At 39.4% G+C, this 23711-nt stretch overlaps 1 protein-coding gene across 1 annotated transcript in view; it reads right to left on the bottom strand.

The window, feature by feature from the left end:
- Positions 1–20902, bottom strand: part of LOC101741376 (sodium/calcium exchanger 2) — a 127978-nt gene extending 107076 nt beyond the window's left edge. Inside the window, exon 1 of the mRNA XM_012697646.4 lies at positions 19176–20902. Coding sequence (XP_012553100.2) covers positions 19176–20836 — 1661 coding nt within the window. The 5' untranslated portion in view covers positions 20837–20902. The remainder of the gene's footprint in view (positions 1–19175) is intronic.
- Positions 20903–23711: the final 2809 nt, after the last annotated feature.

The following is a 23711-nucleotide window of genomic DNA, read 5'->3' as shown; positions in this document are numbered from 1 at the left end:
TAACTGATATTCTTTTAACTGTATTACGGATCGTTCAAATTGTTTTAAGCTGATTGAACTGGTTTATCGTTTTGAAAAACAAAATTGTGTTTTTTTTTTGTCAATAATTCATTAACAAAAATATTCCCGTATGCTCCTTCAGTTATGCGAATTAACAATGTGATTCCATATCCAGAGGCAAGTACCAATGTATCTTCTTTAATATTGTGTATGTGTTTTAACTTATTCACAAATTGTTTTCGCGATGAAGAAATTTTGATCACGGGAAGTTCTAGAATGTACCACATATTTGGTAAACACAAATACAGCTGTTAACCAAACAAACAAGAAATAAGATCCCAAGTCGATTGTAGCCCCATAGCACTTTGTCGATACGACATCAAAAAGTAAATAAAGAACATCATTAAAGTGCAAAATATCTCTTTAACAACTCATAATGAAGAAAAAGAACTTGAAGAAATTCAAAGTAAAACCCAACTTTGTTATCGCGCTAATGGCGTTATAGATAAGAAAGCTATGCAAAAGATAAGCTTCACCAAAGTTCGGTACACCATTACTTGCACCAAACAATATTGTTCATAGAAAATGAGTCTTTCTTGCTATAAAGATAATGTTTTTTTGTATTAGAATGAATGCATTTGTATTATTTCGTATAAGAAAGGATATTGTATTCTTGAGCAGTATCGATTTTTGTAATCTGTTTCTCGTCGATTTGAGTTTCTCGCCGGATCTTCTCAGCGGGACGTGATTCCGTTCCGGTGGTAGACTCGGCGAAGCACTTCTATTGCTAAGGCTAGTGTTAGCAGGTCCTTTTAGGTTTAGCCCCGCAAGCTCACATACCAGACCGCGCGTAGTTGGAATAGTTGGAATTTTGAAGTCGTCGTGGCCTAAAGGATAAGACGTCCGGTGCATTCGTGTTGAGCGATGCACCGGTGTTCGCGTCCCGCCGGCGGGTACCAATTTTTCTAAAGAAATACGTACCTTAACAAATATTCACGGTGGACTTCCACAGTGAAGGAATAACATCGTGTAATAAAAATCAAATCCGCAAAATTATAATTTGTGTAATTACTGGTGGTGGGACCTCTTGTGGTCCGCACGGGTAGGTACCACCACCCTGCCTATTTCTGCCGTGAAGCAGTAATGCGTTTCGGTTTGAAGGGTGGAGCAGCCGTTGTAACTATTGAGACCTTAGAACTTATATCTCAAGGTGGGTGGCGCATTTACATCGTAGATGTCTATGGGCTTCAGTAACCACTTAACACCAGGTGAGCTCGTCCACCCATCTAAGCAATAAAAAAAAATAGCCCCTTAAGCTATCAATTATTAGGTAGGAGAAAAAAATAAATGGTATTAATTGAGTATCAGCAGTAGATCAAGATGGCCACGTCAAATATCTTCATACACAACACCACATCACGATTTCTCTAGTCAAAATAATCGAGGCTACAAATCTTTGATACCGCGTGTATTGATTATGCATCAAGAGGCAACTGCAGACGGTGCCCAGTGAAATGCGAGCTCTGGAAGCGCCTTCCGAATATCGTTATGTATGTTAATATGTTCTGGAGTAAAGCTTTACGGAGACCACTATACGCTTGGTTTTGTTTTAGAATTTTATATTGAATTTAGATGATCCAGGTGATTTGGTACACTGGCGATTAATAAGGATACTACGATATGCATGTCGATTATCAAAGTGTGAGACAAAGAAGCCTATAGGAAAATTCCTTTAGTTTTTTTTTATCTTCAGTTAATAATTTCCTAATTATTATTTTTTTGTTGCTATAATGCGTGGACTAGTTCAAGTGGTTACTGGATCCCATAAACATCAATCATGTCAATTCCGCCACCCATTTTGAGACATAAGCTCTAAGTCTAAATTATTACAGTACAACGGCTGCTCCGCCCTTCAAACCGAAACGCATTACTGCTTCACGGCAGAAATAGGCGGGGTGGTGGTATCCACTCGAGCGGGTGCAATAGCCCACCACCAGCATCTGTTTGTATTGCAAAGTTAACAGTTGGCATGTTGTTAGAAGAATCAGAACGAGTAGGATAGAAATAGACAACGGGAAAGCATCAAGAAAACTTTAAGTTATAATTATCACAATAGATGAAACGTTATCCCTCTACTTATTAGAAACACTAGCTGTAGCCGCCCGCTTCGCTGGGTATTTAAAATTAACATTATTATTTCTCACCCCCACAAAAGATTCTCATCATTAACGCCTCTGTAACTGGTGTAGGGAGTCCAACACTCATATAAATATTAGCCTATCCATTAAATACATGTATTTTCTACATGGATACCAAGTTTCAAGTCAATCGGATGCATGGTTCAGTAGTTATAACGGAACATCCGTAAAAAACACTGTATATTTATATATTAGTATAGATTAGGTTTAGTAACAAACAATGCATTTTCAAATTGTTCCAAAAAAATGTCGATACTGTGTAGTTTAGAATATATTAGAGGAAGTCTGAAAGTGGCACCTGTGACAGAAAAGTTGAGAAGTGCGCGTTTGGGATGGTATGGACATGTGATGAACGAAATGAAAATGAGGTTGGTAGGAGAGCGTTAACTATGAATGTGGAAGGATATAGAGGAAGAGGTAGACCTAAGAAGAAATGGATGGATTGCGTCAAAGACAATTTGTGTAAGAGGGGAATGAGCGAAGATATGGTATATGATAGAGGAGTATAGAAAGAGAAAATATGTTGGGCCGACCCCAGGTGACTGGGAGAAGAGCAGGAGAATGATGACCGTGTTGTTTATCGTATCAGAAAAAGTCATTAAACTCCATTAGTAGCACTAGATGATACGACCCTGCTAGCTGCAGACGAATCTGAAATGTCTCTTTTCTTCAGCAAAATGGAACGTATCAGCAACAGCCTAGGCCTCTCCATAAATAGATCAAAAACGAAATTAATGGTGGTGGATCGTGCAAATGTTCTAAGATTGAGTGGGGCGCTTGGATTAGAGGTTGTAGACGAATTCGTGTATCTCGGGTCCTGCATCAGCAACAAAGGCTCATGTGAAACTGACGTGCACCGACGTATCGGAATGGCTAAAAGTGCGATGTCTCAGCTACAGAAGATCTGGAAGAATAGAGGGATAGGCCTGAAAGCTAAAACCAGACTGGTGCGGACTCTTGTTTTCTCTATCTTCTTGTATGGAGCTGAGACATGGACGTTGAAAGCAGCAGACCGAATGCGCATCGATACTTTCGAAATGTGGTGTTGGAGACGCATGCTAAGAATTCCGTGGACAGCCTTCCGGACTAACGTGTCGATATTGAAGCAACTGGGCATCAAAATCAGACTGTCTACTGTATGTCTGAAGCGGATCCTCGAATATTTTGGTCACATTGCGAGGAAAGACGGCGATAACCTGGAAAAACTTATGATCACAGGGAAAGTTGAAGGCAACAGATCTAGAGGCCGCAGCCATACTCGTTGGTCCGATCAGATCCGCACCGCTTTGGACAGTACAGTGTACAGCGCGCTGCATGACGCCGTGGACAGGGGAAAGTGGAAAAAGATCCTAAGATTGAAGCTCATGGGTGATGGTGGTCACGACCCTCAGACATGAGGAACACGACTCGAGGAGGAGTAGCACTAAAAAATGGACTAGAGGGTAGACAGAATTACTACTCTTAACATTCTACCCGCAGTTATCAGTCTATCCGTGATCATGGCGTTTACGACACGCTAAAACATCGGGAACTCGTGGTAAGAGCACGCTTAATAACACTGATTAATAAGACCATAATTACAATATTAACCTTCTAATTTAAAGTATGTTACCACAAAAAAAAAACATTTTTAATCCAAGCAGCGCCTAAAATAATTAGATTACGTCAAACATTTTCTTTCCACGTCTTTACGCCTTTGTAATTCACCGCTTGTAACACGCAAGGTTTATCATAATTCATAAGCTTTGCGACGTGTGTTTACAAAAAATATACCCGACCAACGGTGCACCCTTTCAGGGCTGAATTTAGAGATAAAATAAATGAATGCGAGTCCAAGGACGGGTCCGGAAACAGGGTCGTAATCGGGTAGATTTTTGAAATGAAACTTCTTTATCGACGTAGGGAGGAAAAAACGTATGTAACGTTTTTCGGTTACGCGCCATCTTAATTTCTTCCGTTACGCGCCATGTTTTATTTCTATTTAGTTTGTTATCAACAGATGTCGCTGCACGTAAATTCAACAATTCCTGAATCGCGGTGGCGAGATATTACACAGTTGATAGACCCTCTCGTATTTCTCTTGCTAAATCATACCTACCTGACGTCGGGATACCGTGATCATGCAGGCAGTGCCCCGGGGTGCAGCTGCTCCATTACACTGCGGAGTGGTTGACCCTTGCGATTATTTTTATAGTTTATAAGTTTTACTCCTACCGTGTATAATTTGCACACACACACATTTTTTTTATTTAATTAATACGCGAATTGAGGACACCTATGTAATTATTGGAACCTATGTCAAACCTTAAATACCTTTTTTTATTGCCTTTGTAGGCACACGGACGTACGGCCCACATGATGGTGAATGGTTACCGTCACCCATGAACTTCAGCAATGTCAGAGTTTTTGTTTTATTGCTTAAATGGGTGGACGAGCTCACAGCCTACCTGGTGTAAGTGGTTATTGGAGCCCATAGACATCTACGACGCAAATGCGCCACCCACCTTGAGATATAAGTTCTAAGGTCTCAAGTATAGTTACAGCGGCTGCCCTACCCTTTAACCACCAGTATGAAACAGCCAGAAAAAAGCCGCTGCTTACCGTAGTAAAAACCAAAATCGGCTGTAGAAGATATTCGTTAAATTTCATAACATTTCCGCATAACATTTTTCAGTTTACATGAAGTTATTACTTCGCTACTAAAATTACATATTTGTATTCAACTCAACGATCTATATTTCATTAAAGTCGATCAATGAAAAAAAATAAGTTTTTGGGTCCGAAAGATTATGATAAGAATAGTACCTACATACAATCTAATAACAATTTTCCATTTTGCAGCTTACATTTTCCGGTTTGCCGGTTTCCATTGTAAAAGATTACACCGTAATCAGCTTACAACGATTTATGCACAGCGGAAATAATGAAATCAATAAATTTTAGGGCGCAAGCTTTTTCATTCTATGACGACCTCTTGAAAATATATTACTTTTTGTCAAAAATACCGTTATTATTTCAAACAAACTTTATTAAAATATTTTTGAGACAAGAACGTACTGATTGCTTGGTTGCAAAATATACGACCCCTTACACAATAGATCAATATAAATTATTTCAATAACAAAATGTACATAACAGTAATTTATGTTTTGGGTAGGCAGCGGCTTTGCTGGTCTCTGATACTGGTGACGTCCATGAACTGGTGGTAGGACCTCTTGAGAGGCCGCGCGGGTAGGTACCACCACCCTGCCTATTTCTACCGTGAAGCAGTAATGCGTTTCGGTTTGAAGGGTGCGGCAGCCGTTGTAACTATACTTGAGACCTTAGAACTTATATCTCAAGGTGGGTGGCACGTTTACGTTATATATGTCTATGGGCTCCAGTAGCCACTTAACACCAGGTGGGCTGTGAGTTCATCCGCCCATCTAAGCAATAAAAAATAAAAAAAGAACGACTGTCCTTCTTTTCCTACCTAATCTGGTAGTCTAGGAGGCTATGCCAGCGTAACCGGGCGAGTAGGTGAGCTCACGAGGCTCTAACCTGAGAATATTGCTAGCACTAGCGAGAGCAGTGCTTCGCAGACTCTGCAACCAGATCGGAAACGCGACTCACTGAAAAGACCCGGCGAGAAACTCATTGGGCTGAACGGCGATTACCACTCACGATCAAATTGGCTGTATATTCGTCTGCCTGCAATAAAAAATGTAATGACAATGAGATTTTTAAGACATTCAATCGAAGATGCTATCCGTAAGTAAATAAAAACGTTTATTTTATATGGTACTTGTTTTATTTATGTGTTTACTAATAACTTATTAAAATAACTATGCATAAATAAATTTACGTAGTCGGCTAGACTATGCGAAGGTTGTACTAGTGATTTTTCAAGTCATTTTCCCAAATGAGAAACGCTTTCGTTCGAATGAGCGCAATCGTTTTTGTTGAGTCTTGCTGAATATTTTATGCTATCTTAGAAGTGATTTTTGTGAGGCGAAATAGCGAAACTTTTAGGGAACTCAAACAGATTTGTTTGCGCCGTATCTGGATGTTTATTATTTACATATATATGTGTATGTTTAAACGTATATAAGTATGTTTGTCAGTCTCTGGTAAACCTTGGCAAGTAGTTTAAGATATTGTTATGCCGGTAAGAGTAGCGCCATCTATCGCCGAATAGTCGAACTAATATTGAAGGACCTAGTAGCACCTAGAACGCTCGAGAAGTATAACGCCATCCTTGTCAGATAGCGGAAACTACTACTAGAGATGTGTGGAATATTCTCGATAATTCTAGGGATGAGGTATCGGCTATAAAAGCGTTGTAGGGATGGCACGCAGTCAGTCAGTAATCGGAACTACTCGAAGTGAAACAGCGAACGGATAACCTGAAGCGAAGCGGAACAAGCGAATTGAGAATTTTAAAGTGCACTGAAGTGTTTTAAGTGTTGAATACAGTGTTAACTTGTAATTCGGTAGAATTTTATTTATCCCGAACCCCAGCGTGTAACAATATGCTAAGACTGCACGGAATGACTCGAAGAAAAATGATTCTCTCTGAATATCCAATAGTTTTTTTTTTCGAGTATACGTTTACACGGGCGCTTATAAATCGTCATGACCTTCCTACTGATTGGGAATGCGATTTCAGCACTGGACGAAGCCCGGAGCTTACTTTTCTTTAACATCTTATTCTCACACACTTTCATATAATCACACAAAATCTACAACATTATTACCAGTGCCAATAATTCGTGACAAGAATATAAAACAACACAACATTATGTGGTGGTACATCACTAGCGAGCACCACAACGCTGCATCTCTATTTATATACTTACCCCTACTTCTGTACAAAAACATGTCTTCTACATACACAAAACTCCCTCTTAAAATTTCCCTAATTGAAGTTGAAAACCGCATTAACACAAATTCAGAAGTTAACTAGTTACTTCTAAAGCAACAAACTTTGATTGTGACTTTATTATTTATATTACGTAGTGATGTGACAAAAAATTTATGCGTATATAGATAATATTTTTGTTACATTAAGCAAAATTTTTAAATAAACAACACTATAACCTTTTTGTCAGCATCCACCGACGCAGAGATTAAAGTACGTTCACGACAATATAATTAGATTACTCTAAACTAATATTTTAAATTTGATAATTTGGATCTGTGGAGGTTTGGTAGTTAATCTCACAAAAATGACTCAACTAATGTAATTATATTTTTGAATATAAATATTTTATAGCCTGAATGTTTGTTATATTTTATCGTGGATAAGCAACACGACCTGGACAATGCCGATTACACACATTATTATGCCGGTAGAAGCAACGCCATCTATCGTCGAACAGCAGAAACGAATATCAAAAGAACTAGCAACATCGAGAACGTTCGAGAAGCACAACGCCATCTATTATCTGTATATAGGAAACATATCGAAACGACTGGCCTTCCCGAGAACGTTCTCGATAATTATAGAAATGTCAAATCAACTATAAAAGCGTTGCAGAAATGACACGAAGGTAGTTAGTAAGCCGTTTTACTCGAAGCGAAATAGCGAACAGATCACCTGAAGCGAAGCGGAAGAATTACGAATTGTAAAATGTTCTGTAAGTGTTAAATAGAGTTTTATTTATCCTGAAACCAAGCGCGTAACAATATAATATCTGCCAAAGTAAAAACAAGTGTACTCACTGGATCGTTCCACGTACGAACGGATCTACAAGTCGTCTGATAGTTTATGTCCTACAGAGTAATCCCAGCAACTCTTTATGCCAAGAAAATGATCTTTCATTCTTACTGAATTAAATATTTATGGCGATAAAACCGCAGGCCTAGTAATAAATAAATTGAGTAAATTTCCAAAAACTAAAATCTCTAGATGATGATATTATATAACAGCTGTTTCAATCATTAAGCTGAAAAAAAATGACAGCTTCGTGGGTAGAAACCAACAAGAAAATCATATTTACTCCGGATACTCGTAGCATTTATTTATTTATTACAGTTCATGTATTATTTACATTAGCGGATTTAATGCGTAAGAGAATGCCTATCAGTAGTCGAAAGTAGTGTAGAGTAATTATTGATATTGATTATACCATTCTAATACCAGTAATAAATAAAAAAAACTTAACGATATATATATATTTAATTGCCTTTGTAGGCAGACGAGCATACAGCCCACCTGATGGTAACTGGTCACCGTCGCTCATGGACGTCAGCAATGCCAGGGGCAGAGCCAAGCCGCTGCCTACCATAAATAGATTGTGTAATCCAAAATAGTAACATGATTCATAGTATGGAAAATATGAAGAGGTTTAGCGTAGCACATCATTCCGTAGCAATTACGGGCTCGAAACGTAAATGGCTTAAGCCGGTCGCAATCCATTATAAACTTAATAGTTCTGATGGGACCCAGATGTGTGGATGTGCTCAGTGTTGCCAGACACTTAAATATTTTTGCCTCATATTTCCAGCTAAAATAAAGAGTAATCTATAAAATATTGCGCATTCTGTGTTTAAATCTCAAATTTCAATTGATGATTATAATATTCTCGTTTTCAATATTGTTTATGATTTTAAGCGCTTTATATTTTGCAGCAGAAATAAACAGAATGGTATTTATCTATACTATCTGACAATAGCAACACCTACCAGCAAACTAACCATAAAGCAATCATCTTCATTTCATTTCATTTCACTCCATATTATCATTTTTCATAAAAATAAGAATATAAATTAAAATAAGACATGCCTTAAAGGTCTTAGACACCAGGTCATAAAATCCCTTAAAAAAAACCATAAAACAAAACTGTAGAGCATTTGACGTTAAAATTATTAATTACAAATGTTAATAATTTAAATTAAAAAATTTAAGCCGTTATAGCATTATCGAGAGAATCGACGTTTTGACATGTCATTGTGGTGCTGGCGACTTATGCTACGAATATCATGGACGGCCCGCTGCACCAATATCTCTATTCTCAGACAGTTAAACATAGAAAAGACTCAACGTCTATTCACAGCCTGCCTACAAAGAATATTGCGGTATTTTGGTCATGTTGTACGCAGGGATACCAGCAATTTGGAACGCCTTGTGGTGACCGGTAAAATAGAGGGAAAAAGGCCTAGGGGTAGAGGTCCCAAACGATGGTCGGACCAAATAGCGGAGGCAGTGAGGATACCTGTCAGCGTCGCACTCCACCAAGCTACAAAACGGGATCGTTGGAGACAGCTGGTTGAGGGAATCGGACGTAGTCACGATCCTCAGCAGTCAGGGACCGATCGAAGAGAGATATCATTTTCGAACAGTTACGAACGTCAATATATAGCTATATACCAGCCTCACTTAAATTGGGAAAGCTGTCAAGAATTATTACTTTTAAACAACTTTTAGTATTCAAACAAGAAAAGCGTTATAAATAATGTGTCGTTGAACTGCGAAGCCGTCATTCAGAAGTTTTTAGAAGTAGTTATTTATTAACGAACCCCGACTAGTCTGGTCGTAGTCTGGTGACGTCAATTTCTATTGTAAAACGCTTATAGATTTTTTTCTTTAGTGCTAATAATACGGTACTCGATGTTTAGAAATCAAATGGCTTTAGTCTCTGTTATTTTTGTCTTAGAAATGTATTTGAAGTTTATAAAGCAAATTACAGGGTTCTATGTTTAGCCACAAACACCAATAAACAAAACTCTGAAGCGCGCTATTGAGAATATCACGTAAATCTTAGACAGCATATTTTTTTTTCTTTTATGATTGCTAGTCTATACTAATATTATAAAGAGGAAAGATTTGTTTGTTTGTTTGTATTGAATAGGCTTCGAAACTACTGAACCGATTTGAAAAATTCTTTCACTGTTTGGAAGCAACACTATTCCCGAGTGGCATAGGCTATAATCTTTTTTGGAAATAATTAGAGATCCTTACTAAAACTCCAATAATGTAACCCAAGGTGTAAAAAAATTACCTAAAATATTCTTTACATCGCGTGCCCTGCGAAAACTATTAATGATAGAATAAAATAATCTACTGCGACTTTGTAGAACACATTATTATTTAAAAAAGTGTACCGACAGCATATGTCTAACTATTATAATATAGTTATGCCGCAATAACTGTTCTTTTTTATTTAAAAAATAAAACACCGCCAAATATCGTTGAAATTTTTGATAAAGACCCGAGCGGAGCCGGAGCGGGCCGCTAGTTTTATAATAAATACGGTTTATGCCTCCTTTAAATTTCACTAGAAGGGCAGAGGGAGTTAAACGATTACCGGAGTCCATGGTCATCACAATGCGAACGACTTTGAGACTTGCAATCTAAGTCTTAATCGCTTTATAAAACGCCTACTGTTCAGTTTCTGAACGTAAAAATTTCAGCAAGCGACGTCCGCCATAACACCAAACTCCCTTTCAAATCCAGCCGCCAAAAGAAACGGATCAATTTTATAGTTTTCTTATATTAAGTCGTTAATTTGTAATATATCAAAATAAATATTTCATACAAAAAACACAGTCCACGCTTAGTTACCATAACGCAACACCTGCCCCACCTTTGTAGCGGAAATAGGAGGAGCGTTGGTATTTCTACCTGTGCATACAATCTCAACCTCAAGCATCGGTCACCGTCCTCGCCGAACCGTTTACGGTAGGCAGCGGCTTGGCTCTGCCCCTGGCATTGCTGACGTCCATGGGCGACGGTAACCACTCAACATTAAGTGGGCCGAATGCTCGTATGCCAACAAGCAACAAGGGCAACAAAAAAAATGTACTATATTTATACTTAAACTGTGTGATAATATATTCTCTGATCATAGTGGGCAGTGGAGAATCAGTACAAGAAGAAATAGTGGAATATACCTAATGTTACGCGCTGAGGTTCGGGATAAATAAAATTCTAATGAATTACAAGTTAACACTGTATTTATCACGTAGAACACACACAGAACACGTTAAAATTCTCAATTCGCTTCTTCCGCTTCGATTCAGGTGCTCCGTTCGCTGTTTCGCTTCGAGTAGTTCCGATTACTGACTGACTGCGTGCCATGTCTACAACGCTTTTATAGTCGAGACGAAATTCCTAGAATCGTCGAGAATATTCCACAAAAGTCGAGTATTGTATTTCCGCTATCTGACAATAGATGGCGTTGTACTTCTCGAGCGTTCTAGATGCTACTAGGTCCTTCGATATTCGTTCGACTATTCGGCGATAGATAGCCTTACTCTTACCGGCGTAATAATAAGAAAATCTGAGTTGACCATGCAAATACTGTACAATCTAGGTTAGAGAGAAAAAATACCGTATAGCTTAATCAAATATTGAAAGAAATAAATTACGTGTTTTTTTTTGTATCGAGCAAACAAAAACAGCAAAGTTAATTAAGCAACACGATTTTTTAACGTAACGTCTGGCCAATATCAGTTTTACTTTGACCGAAATTATCGTAAATCGGTGTACTAAAGCAGCAGACTGCTAGTTAGAACTTTTATTAAAGCAATTTCGGACCTAGGTCTTTATGATAATTATGAAATTATCATCAACATTGTGCTGGGATTTGGTACACAATATACTTTAATGGTTTTCAGCTTTTATGAGCTTTTTTTCCTACCAGTTCTAGTGACATCGAGGGGTCATACTAGATTCACCGAGCGAGTAAGTGAGTTCACGGGGCTTTAACCTGAGGACGTTGCTAACACTAGCCCTAGCCAGAGCAATGCTCCGCAGAATCTACCACCGGGTCGGAAACGTGACCCACTGAGAAGATCTGGCGAGAAACTCGTGGTCATTGTATGACGTTCATCTCCTAGTACATGGCGTTGTGACGTGGCATATTGTGAGCTCTTACTGGAGGTCCATTCAACTTATTACTTCAGAAAAAATATTTGATTGGCAGCGTTAAGATTATAGCATTTGTCGACCTTGATAAGCTTGTGTCATTCAGTTGGTTGGAGGCTCAGTAATTACATAAAAACAAAATGAAAAATAGCTGAAGATCAGGAATCGGGGTTGGGCGAGAGCCCTTCCGGCATTCGACTCGATGGCGATGGATCTGTTTTTAAAGACATGAGCACTCCCTCTCTCGTTTCGACACTTCCTTATGCGAGATGTTGGACTCGCAGAAGTCGAGCGTCGCCTTTGTTGCTTGACTGCGAGTTTCGAATACCGACACAGTATGGGTACTCACTCTCAATATGGGTACTCCGAGCATCTTGTCTTTTAAGCCACGACTACTTCAAACGTTTGGTGCTGCTAGCAGTTGAAAGTTTCTCTAATAAGGATCCAACCTTAGCACAGAAACCAGCAGGGGTTAAACTTAAAACCGGATATTTTTATAAAATACATAGACAAAATCTCTTGTCTCTGCTGCTAACCGTTAAAGAGTTTCTTTCTATAAATTCATAAGTGTTCCATAAAAGCGTCTTCAGCTTAAACTTGTTTAATATCTTACCCTGAAGCCCCATAACGTCTGAATCTGAATATTAACAGTGTACGATACAAATCACGCAGTCAAGTTATGAGCATAACTTACACGAGTCTTATCCGTTGCGGTCACGGACGCTTCTAATTGTCTTTGTCAGAACGGCAAATACAGTTGCACTTTTGAAATAAATAATAGTTTTAAAAAACTAACAAAATACGCTTTTATAGAAAATCCAACTAAAAAATAGAAAATAAATTTTAATAAATTTGAATTAAAAATAGTGTAAGAGAAAATGAGTTTATTGTAAAAAAAAGCGCACGCAAAATTTAATTTCTCCTTTTTAGTTGGATTTTCTATAAAATCGTATTTTGTTAGTTTTTTTAAACTTTATTTATTTTTCATTTATTACTTAATTGAATTTAAATTTTTTCAATTATTTTCTTAAATTTTTTTTTAACATTTAATTGTCATCGGTCCTTAATAAGTATACGAAATTTCGAGTTAATCCGACGTTTTGAAGGGGGTCAAAATCATGTTCAAAGATTCCGTTACAAACATACATACGTCTGAAGCTAATAAAATCGTATTAAAAATACATTCATTGTTTTAAAACTGCAAGTAATATGGATTCGCCGGCAAGCTCTTTCCCCTAAATTTCCGTGACCGTTTTGAAGTCTACATACTACGTTCCTGTGATATTTCTGGAACATAACAGCTCATTGCGCCAATGAATTAAGTCGTGTAGTACAATTTAGGACGGTCACATAGTACTCGTCTATTTCAGTGTTAACGAAAATATGGGCGCGGGAGTCCGGTCTTTTCGGCCACTTTGCTATTTATACCGTCGACAGTATTTGTATCCTCGTCTTTTTCATTTAACGTTTCTCCTATTAATTAAAACAAATTTTAGGCTTTCATCTAGTGTAGTTTTAAAAAAAAATCTTTACATAGTTTTCAACGATTTTTTTATTGCTTATATTGGTGGACGACCTCACAGTCCACCTGGTGTTATAGACATCTACAACGTAAATGCGCCACCCAGCTTGAGATATAAGTTCTAAGGTCTCAGTATACTTACAACGCCTGCCCAACCCTTCAAACCGAAACGCATTACTGCTTCACGGCAGAAATAGGCGGGGTGGTGGTACCTACCCATGCGGACTCACAAGAGGGCCTATCACCAGTAATTACGCAAATTATACTTTTGCGGGTTTGATTTTTATTACACGATGTTATTCCTTCACCGTGGTCAATCAAAATCGAAGAAGACGAAGTCAATTTGAATACTTTACCGATTTCATAGTCACAAATGACTAAAGCGTTGATGATCGTCGACATTTGAATATTGCGCTAACTACCCTTAATTTAGACATTTCCATCACTTTCATGGGAAAATAGTAGCAGTGGTTTCCCGTTGCCTTCTGCTCCAGCACTTTTAGAGATTATTTGGACCTCAAGGCTGCTGTAGCCTCTACTCTAGGTAGGAGTGTAGTTATACCGCTACTTGCTCGGCAACTTTACGGCACAGCTGCTGTTCGCGTGGACGGAATAGATTCCGAAAATTTTAAGACACAAGCTGGTGTTCGACAGGGATGTATTCTCTCCCCTCTTTTGCTTAATATCTACACCGAAGAATTAGAAAACTGGGACAAAGGTGTTTCAATCGGAGGTCGACTGATATCAAACCTTAGATATGCAGACGATACTACTCTTTTTGCAACGTCACAAGCCGACGTAGAACGGTTTCTTTCGCTTCTGGAAATAACTAGTTCCGACTTTGGCCTTGCCATAAACCGCGATAAAACTAAAGTGGAACTACTGGAAGTTGCGAAGAAGAAATTAAAGACGTTGTGCCGTGACACGATCAGCCGTGGAAAAGCTCACAAAAATATAGAAAGATCGCCGCATAACTAAAAACACCAAGGTTCGCTTGATGGGGTGCTTAATATTTCCTATTTTCCTATATGGAGCATAAACATGGACGATCCATCAAAAATGTCGTAAAAAGATTGACGCCCTTGACATGTGGTGCTGGAGACGCTTGCTGAGAATAAAATGGACTGCTCACCGCACTAATGTATTCATCTTCAAAGAGCTCCAAATCAAACAAAGGCTTTCGTCGATTGTGCAATTGCGAATCCTTAATATGTTTGGACATATCATTCACAATGTAAGCTCATTAGAACGTTTAGTGGTTCAAGGAAGAGAAGACGGCAACGCTCTCGCGGTCGATCATCCACAAGGTGGACAGACTTGGTCAAGTTATGTACGAAGTGTTCCCTTACTGAATGTACACGTACCGCCACAAATAGAGAGAGATGGAGAAGTCTCTCAAAAGCCGCAACCAAACATTAAGACATACGTAACCACGACCACTCCGCCAGGAGTGTACGACTGAGAAGAAGAACCCTTAATTTTTTTTATAAATAAAAATATTGACTTTTACTTTTTATTTTACACGTTAGATCATAATCCTAAATATGTTTTCCCGTAATCCCTCTAATCCAAGACCCATTACTTAACGCAAATCAAATTTCCGCTCAATCCTCTGTCGAAAGAACCAAAACGAAGAAATGACAGAATATCGTTCATTCATTAATGAAAGAATTTCAAATTATGGCACTGGAAATGTTTGTTTTTATCCCTTTGTTGGGTTAGTCCGGGTAATGTTTGTTTGAAAACAATGGATGATGGCGATAAGGCTTGTAGGACTTTTGGATTGTTAGCACATTTTTGACGTACCATTATGAGTTATAACCACATCCTACTCAATTATTTTTAAAGTACTTCTTCTAGTTACTTACTGATGTTAGGACCTCTTGTGAGTCCGCACGGGTAGGTACCACCACCCTGCCTATTTTTGCCGTGAAACAGTAACGCGTTTCGGTTTGAAGGGTGGGGCAGCCGTTGTAACTATACTGAGATTTTAGAACTCATGTCTCAAGGTGGGTGGCGGCATTTACGTTGTGGATCTCTATGGGCTCCGGTAATCATTTAACACCATGTAGCTGTGAGCTCGTCACTATGCAATCTATGCCATAAAAAAGTAGTCCTTCTTCAGTGATAATATGCTTATCTGAGTGAGCTACAAAATCTCTATCTTCCAACTTATTAACCAGCGCGTTTCAGTTGAGTATCGCGGCCATGGAAAAAGTAAACTGTCAACTTCCCTTTTAAATGTATTCGAAGGAAATCTGATAAACTAGGAAAGTTTTAATGGTGTTTGCTTTGGGACAACTCAGATTGAAGGTTTTCAAGACGTCTCGGCGGAAAATTTTAATGGTATTGCGTACTTGAACGTTCAAAGAAATGTATAAAGCTCCGACTTTGTCAGTTATGGTAATTTAAAATCGACCGTCACGTTATATTTTATAAAGTTGTTTTTCTTTGGGAACTTTAAGACTTATGTCCTTTTTGGTTTTGATAAAGAGAACAAAATAAGGATTTTCTTTTAATGGATGATCAATAACTGTATTGTATACCTATCGATTTAACAAATTTAATTTAAGAAGCAACTATGTATGGGCTATTAGTAAAAATTGTCATTAACATTTTTATTACGAACTAATGATCTGCCTTTTTTACTGGTGGTAGGACCTCATGTGAGTCTGCGCGTGTAGGTACCACCGCCCTGCCTATTTCTGCCGTGAAGCAGTAATGCGTTTCGGTCTGAAGGGCGGGGCAGCCGTTGTAACTATACTGGGATCTTAGAACTTATATCTCAAGGTGGGTGGTGCATTTACGTTGTAGATGTCTATGGGCTCCAGTAACCACTTAACACCAGGTGGGCTGTGAGCTCGTCCACTCATGTAAGCAATAAAAAAAATGGTGTAATAATTGCTAGGCTGACATGTTGCCAAATTGGAATATTTAATTATACTGCAGTAAGGATTGGCCTCTTCAATTAATTCAATCCGAAGCCAAGGTATTTCTATGACAAAAGGACATATCCATTAACTTCAAGCTTTATAAAAACCCAAAACGTATAATGAGCACGGTTAGGATCATACGAAACAAATCAGTTTTGTTAATGTAGAGACCATAAATGTCCCCATAACAACTAATAATATGTATGTATTAGCGATAATTATAATGCAGTGATGCTAAGTCAGTCTCGGGAATGTCGGGCTGTCGATAGATAGCACGTTAGGTTGTAATAATAGGTTGGGGAAAAAGTTTCTTCGCATTTTTTAAAGAAAATTCAGAACGTTTTTTAATGTAGTTTATTTACATTTAACTAATTATGTAGATACCATTTTGTTTGATAGCTTTTTGCCATCTTGTGGGTAGGGACATGATCTCATTGCTATAGAAATTTTGGGCCTTCTGATCTAAATACCTCGACAGTTGGTTTTGGCAGTCCTCTTGTGATGTTAACCTGACACTGCCTAAAGAATTCAGAAGAGACCGAAACAGGTGGAAATCTAAAGGTGCAAGGTCAGGACTATACGGACTATATATATCGGATTTCTTCATTACATTAAGTTATCTTGACAGTACGAAAAATAAATAAAAATCACACATTTTCCTAATTTTAATTTGGAGTTATCTTCTTTAAAATTTAAACTTTTTAATGTTACCAAAACCAGCCAGATACAAATAGTATATAGCCAAAGAGATTTTATTACAAGTTCATACATACTATATATAATGCGAAAAGACTTCTTATCCTTGCCCGATATAGAGACTCAACATTAACAAAATATTCGTTGAGTTGATGCGTAGGTCACAATTTCTATTTAAAAAAAAAGCGTTTTCAGAGATCTTTTATGCCACGTACCAACCGGCTTTGGAATGAGCTCCCATCTACGGTATTCCCTGAGCGCTAGGACAGGTCCTTCTTCAAACGAGGCTTGTGAAGTACTTAACGATAGGCAACGAATTAAAATTACAAAAATGGCCTATAGCGGTACACTCTACCAGATAGCTTATTTCTGTGAAGCAATCATGCGATCTGTTTCAAAGAATTCTATATCTACTATTCCTGGTGGTACGAGGTCTTGTGTACCACCGCCCTGCCTAATTATTTCTATCCTGAGGGAGACGTTTTGGTTTATTAGTCGTTTTGAAGTCGTCGTGGTCTAACGGATAAGACGTCCGGTGCATTCGCGTTGAGCGCGATGCACCGATGTTCGAATCTCAGGCGGGTACCAATTTTTCTAATGAAATACTTACTAAACAAATGTTCAAGATTGACTTTCACGGTGAAGGAATAACATCGTGTAATAAAAATGAAACCCGCAAAACTATAATTTGCGTAATTACTAGTGGTAGGACCTCTTGTGAGTCCGCGCGGGTGGGTACCACCACCCTACCTATTTCTGCCGTGAAGCAGTAATGCGTTTCGGTTTGAAGAATGGGGCAGCCGTTGTAACTAAAACTTGAGACCTTAGAACTCATATCTCAAGGTGGGTTGTGGACATTTACGTTGTGGATGTCTATGGGCTCCAGTAACCACTTAACATCAGGTGGGTTGTGAGCTCGTCCACTCATCTAAGCAATAAAATAAAAAAATAGGTGGAACAGCCGTTGTACTATATAAACTAAGACCGCTAACTTCTGTAGTACCGAATCAACGTCTCAATGATAAGAAAGTTTTTCAGATAACCCGACACGCAGCTACATACCGAGAAGAGCACGCAATACCTCTGGCCCCAAAAGTGTAATAAACAAGAAACACCGCCACAGAAATCGCCATACGTTACGTGCAATCGCTCCGAAAACATATCCAGTCGTTAGAGGGCTTCGTAGGAAACCATAAAACTGCCCAATGAGATATAGATCGGTGCGTCAATTATTTTCAGGTCAACGCTTGAGCCAACTAGCCTTAGTGTTCGGCTCGGCATAATCTCTATGAGATTATCCGGGTTTGATCCGGAAATAAGCGTTGAGACGTTGCATTGGAAACCGAACGAAATCGCTGCTCGACATCGGGGTCGAAATGTGAATCATATTGGATTTTTTATACTGCTCCCAGCTCACTTGGTGTTAAGTGGTTACTGGAGCCCATAGACATCTACAACGTAAATTCGCCCTCCAACTTGAGATATAAGTTGCCAGTCTGCCAATTTATTTCAATATAGCCCATAACGGGTATTATTAGGTAAGAAAGGAACTGAAACATTAGATTAAATTAAATACTTTTTAACTGCTAGTTTAAGAATATTCCTTATAGTGACTTGAGCAGTGACCTAACTGTGTTCTTGGTATTGTTGATGTCCACGAGCGACGTTCCGGTCGTCGTTCTCGTCGAACCCGTCGCTTACGACGAAGGGCTCGGCGAATAAATTAACCCACAGACACAGCCCACTGAGTTTCTCGCCGGATCTTCACAGTGGGTCGCGTTTCCGATCCCGTGGTAGATTCTGCGAAGCACGGCTCTTGCTAGGGTTCATGCTAGCAACATCGTCAGGTTTGAGCCCCGTGAGCTCACCTACTAGCTAAGGTTACGCTGATATGGTCTCTGTAGACCATCAGCTTAGGTAGAGAAAAAAAAGCGACGTAAACACCAGTCTGCCTGCGAAAGCGATAAAAAACTTACTCGGTCTCGTTGTTTTCGAAGAAGATGTGGCCTTGTGCAATCTCGTACTGAGCGCCTCCCTTAGCTGTGCCGTCCTCGGTCCAGTAAGGAATCCTGACCTTCCCGCGGGCGCCAGCTGTCCTCACCACCTTCAGATCATATGTCCCAACGGACTCTGTCAGCTCGAAATCGCGTTGAGGGAACGAAAATACGCCGGAGTGGTCATCGTCGAGTATCACTACAGTAGCGGTAGACGGAGAAGCCAAGGAAGCGCCCTTTGGCGATGACAGACGAACGTAAAAATGCTCATCTTCCTCAAAAACATCATCATCAATGACTTGAACTCTAAACGTCTTCTCCGTTTCTCCGTGTTTGAAATGCAATAATCCTTGAGCGGTCACATAATCTGAGCCAGCTTCAGCGGTCCCATCTTCGGTGGTGTACTGAACAGTGACGTCACCGTTAAGATCTCCAGCCCTTACAACTCGAACTTCGAACGAGCCGCAGTTCTCCATGACGGTGTAGTGGTCAGGATCGAAACGAACGTTTGGACCGCGCGGCTCAATTGACGCCGAACCAGAATCTCGTCTCTGTAACTCCGCTTTTACCTCGCTCAAATCGCTCTGGGCCCTCTCGGAGATTTTCCGCGAAAAATCACCGCCACCGGTCATTTTACGAGTCGCCGCAACTCTGTAGAACGCTCGTGATTTAGGACCACTTGCCATTAACGTTTCCAAAGCCATTCTCTCAACGGTTTCTAAATCTTCGTCTGGATGCTGTCTTCTCAGTTCGCGGAGAACTGATACGTATTCTTTCCGTGACTTCTCTAGTTCTCGGCCTTCGTCGTCATCAGACATAAAATCGTCTCCGCCAGGCTTCAGCGCCATCTCTAGAGAACCGTCACCCTCGGCTTCAACTATGACGCCTCTCTCGTTCACTCTGTAGCCTTTCTTGAGATATTTATAGACGAGCAGGCGACGATCAGCAATATAAGCTGTCATGACAGTCGCCGGGAAGAACAAGAAAGTGACCGCACCCTCCCATACTTCGACTTCACTTGGTGATATAACCGCCAAAATCATATATAGCCATACATAGGCGAATATCGACCAAGTCGCGGTCACTAAGAATACTCGAAGATGTTTTATCTTGCGCACTTCTCCATCCGGGATCACCACAACGCAGATGGCGATTATGACAAAAAGATTATAGGCAGCAGAACCCACGATGGTGCCGGGGCCCAAATCTCCGGCTTCGAAATTCTTTCCGGCTATCTCGATTACTGATAAGAGTATCTCAGGTGCACTCGATCCGAGAGCCATCAACGTCAAATTGGCAACGGTCTCATTCCAGACTCGAACAACTATGATCTGTTCACTGCCGTTGCGCCGCACGCGCACCTCTTTTTCTCTGGACGTGATAACTTCTATGGCGGCCATAAACCGATCAGAGACAATAGACACCCCAATGAAGAGGTACATGAGCGCAAGAAAGTAGACGAAGCCGCGTATCGCGATTTGGTAAGTGGGGACATCTTCGAGAGGCCTCCAGGCGGGCAGCACGAGGCCATCGGAGCACTGGAGAACGTGCTGGGGGGTGGTGTTGAGGGGTGCGAGGCGCGAGGGGGGCTCGGCGCGTGCCGCCACGCAGCAGGCCGCGATCGCGGCGAGCGCGGGCCGCATGCCGCGTTACCTGTCGCGAGCCATCCGTGGCGACCGGCGCTGCACGAGGCCGGCGCCCGACTGAGCGTCGCGACGCCCCTTGTGCCCCGCCGCGCCGCGACACTTCCCGCACACGCTGCCAGGATTAGGAACCAGCGCCCGTCTTCAGGCTGCACGTATTCGCCCACTGATGGAGTTTTATTGCCGCTGCGGTCCGTAAACTCGTTCGGAGTGTCGAGGAAATGGTCGTTAGTTCCCTTCCGTCCGCACGCGGATCTCGGCTCACTTTTATGGTCAGTCCTAAATGTCAGGTTTTCCTGAATTCCCGGTACACGTTTCGCTTCAACACCTTGACCCAATAACGGCCGGTTCTTAACTTCGGAAATTCGAAGCATATTCTCGGATTGGGTGCCTATTTTTTTTTTGAGACGATTACACGAAATAGCGCGTTATGTAGGCACGCAAAGTTCACATCACGCAAACATTGATTGACTTGCCTTGAGTGGACTCGTAATGAAAAATTTGAACTTGGATCGATTAATACGTTATGAAAAAGAGTTTATTGGCCCGATTGTGTGCTTAATAGTTAGAACTATTGAGGCCACGCTAAACATAGAGCTAAATATTGAGACAAAATCTTAAATTGGAATAAAATTTCACGGTACAAATGATACCTGAGTCGTTCGTGCCCCTCGAGAACAATAAAGTATACGAAAAGTCACATATTATAATGAATTTTTTTGGAATAATTAACTAATCAAATAAAAAAAGAATCATACATAATAAAAATGAAAACGAGAGATTAAACCAAAATTTAAATTATTTACGACTTGCAGAAGCCGGACAAAATAAAATTTCGGTGCGAATATAAAAATTATGCATTAAAATGGTCAACGTTTTATTAAATAACGGTCCACGGTCGACTGCCTCGAAACAATTTAATTTCCTCTCATGAGCGAGGAAATGAGAGTGCCGGATAATTACATTACAATTAACACATACGACAAATACATCCAGACAAATTTCTTAATAGGTATGTATTTTTTTTATATACTACATGAAAATTCTATTGAAGATTAAAGACGTTATCGCGTTTAATTAAATCAAATCAAATCAAACTTTACTGGTGGTAGGACCTCTTGTGAGTCCGCGCGGGTAGGTACCACCGACCTACCTATTTCTGCCGTGAAGCAGTAATGCGTTTCGGTCTGAAGGGTGGGGCAGCCGTTGTAATTATACTGAGACCTTAGAACTTATATCTCAAGGTGGGTGGCGCATTTACGTTGTAGATGTCTATGAGCTCCAGTAACGACTTAACACCAGGTGGGCTGTGAGCTCATCCACGCATCTAAGCAATAAAAAATAAAAAATAAATTATTAGCTAAAACACGGATTGCAAAGTTGTTGATTGATAGTTATTTTATAGAACAGCGTGTTTCTATTATACAAAATTATTTACATTAAACGCAGTCAGTAAATATATTAATTTATTAAAATATCAAACAACAAAATAAATTAATTGAATAAGAATTAGTTATTTGTGTCATAAAACGAAAACAAAGAACAGAAAGAAGCGAATTTAAATATAACTTAATGATTTATCATTTAAAAAATCGTTAACTGTATATAATAACATCTTAAGGTTAATAAAATTTTTCAAGTTATTTTTATTGATGAATTTTCTAGCAAGCCGACATAAAACAAAACACAGTGGCAAAAGATGGAAGTGTTTAAAAAACAAGATTTTTATATAATAAATGTATTTACAGCAGATCTTACAATATGTAATTGTAACATTTACGAACTGTACAATATAACATTTAGGTATTAAATAAGTATAAGTAATAAATAACAATGAAACAATGAAACTAGCATGACCATTAAAAGGAAACTCTTCAACACTGGTTACTGGTGGTAGGACCTCTTGTGAGTCCGCACGGGTAGGTACCACCGCCCCGCCCATTTCTGCCGTGAAGCAGTAATGCGTTTCGGTTTGAAGGGTGGGGCAGCCGTTGTAACTATACTGAGACCTTAGAACTTATCTCTCAAGGTGGGTGGCGCATTTACGTTGTAGATGTCTATGAGCTCTAGTAACCACTTAATATCAGGTGGGCTGTGAGCTCGTCCACCCATCTAAGCAATAAAAAAAAATAAAAAAACCTGCATCCTCCCTGTCCTTACATACGGATGTCAAACATGGGCATGCTCGAAAATTAGAAGCTTGTCAAAACGCTATAGAGAGGAGCATGACGGGGAAAAGATTATCAGACAAAATAAGAACATCAACAATTAAAAAACAAACTCAATTAAAGGATGTCTCAGTTACAATAAGAAAACTTAAATGGAAGTGGACGGGGCATACTATAAGAAGACAGGAGAAATGGTGTAAAACTATAATGTACTGGTATCCGAGAGACAGAAAAAGAAACCGAGGTAGACCGTTTAGGAGATGGGTGGACGACATTAAGGCAGTTGCGGGAAGCACATGGACCAGAACAGCTGAAAATAGAAGCTTATGGAGGCAGTTGGAGGAGGCCTATGTCTATAATAGACAAACAGACAAAAACTAATAATAATAAAGAAAAAAAAAAAAAACTTCCATAAAAATTTAATTAATATTTAATACCACTACTTACTTATAATAATAATTGTATATGAAAAAAAAAATGTATTTGTCTGAATAAAGACTTTATTATTATTATATTAAATAAGTGGCAAAGAGAATCCGAACTCTGTTAAAAAGTTCCAGGGTCCATAAGTCCCAGGATCCATAATACATAATTTATCAGCGAAGCACTTAATGTACTTACAGATATAACAAATTCAGAATAATTCCGATTCGATTTCAAAATAAGCGCAAATCACTATTGTGCCGAAACCTTATCACATTTACATC

Source organism: Bombyx mori, chromosome 25 (assembly GCF_030269925.1).
Source record: "Bombyx mori chromosome 25, ASM3026992v2".
Lineage (NCBI taxonomy): Eukaryota > Metazoa > Arthropoda > Insecta > Lepidoptera > Bombycidae > Bombyx > Bombyx mori.
This window is presented reverse-complemented; position numbering and strand designations above follow the sequence as displayed.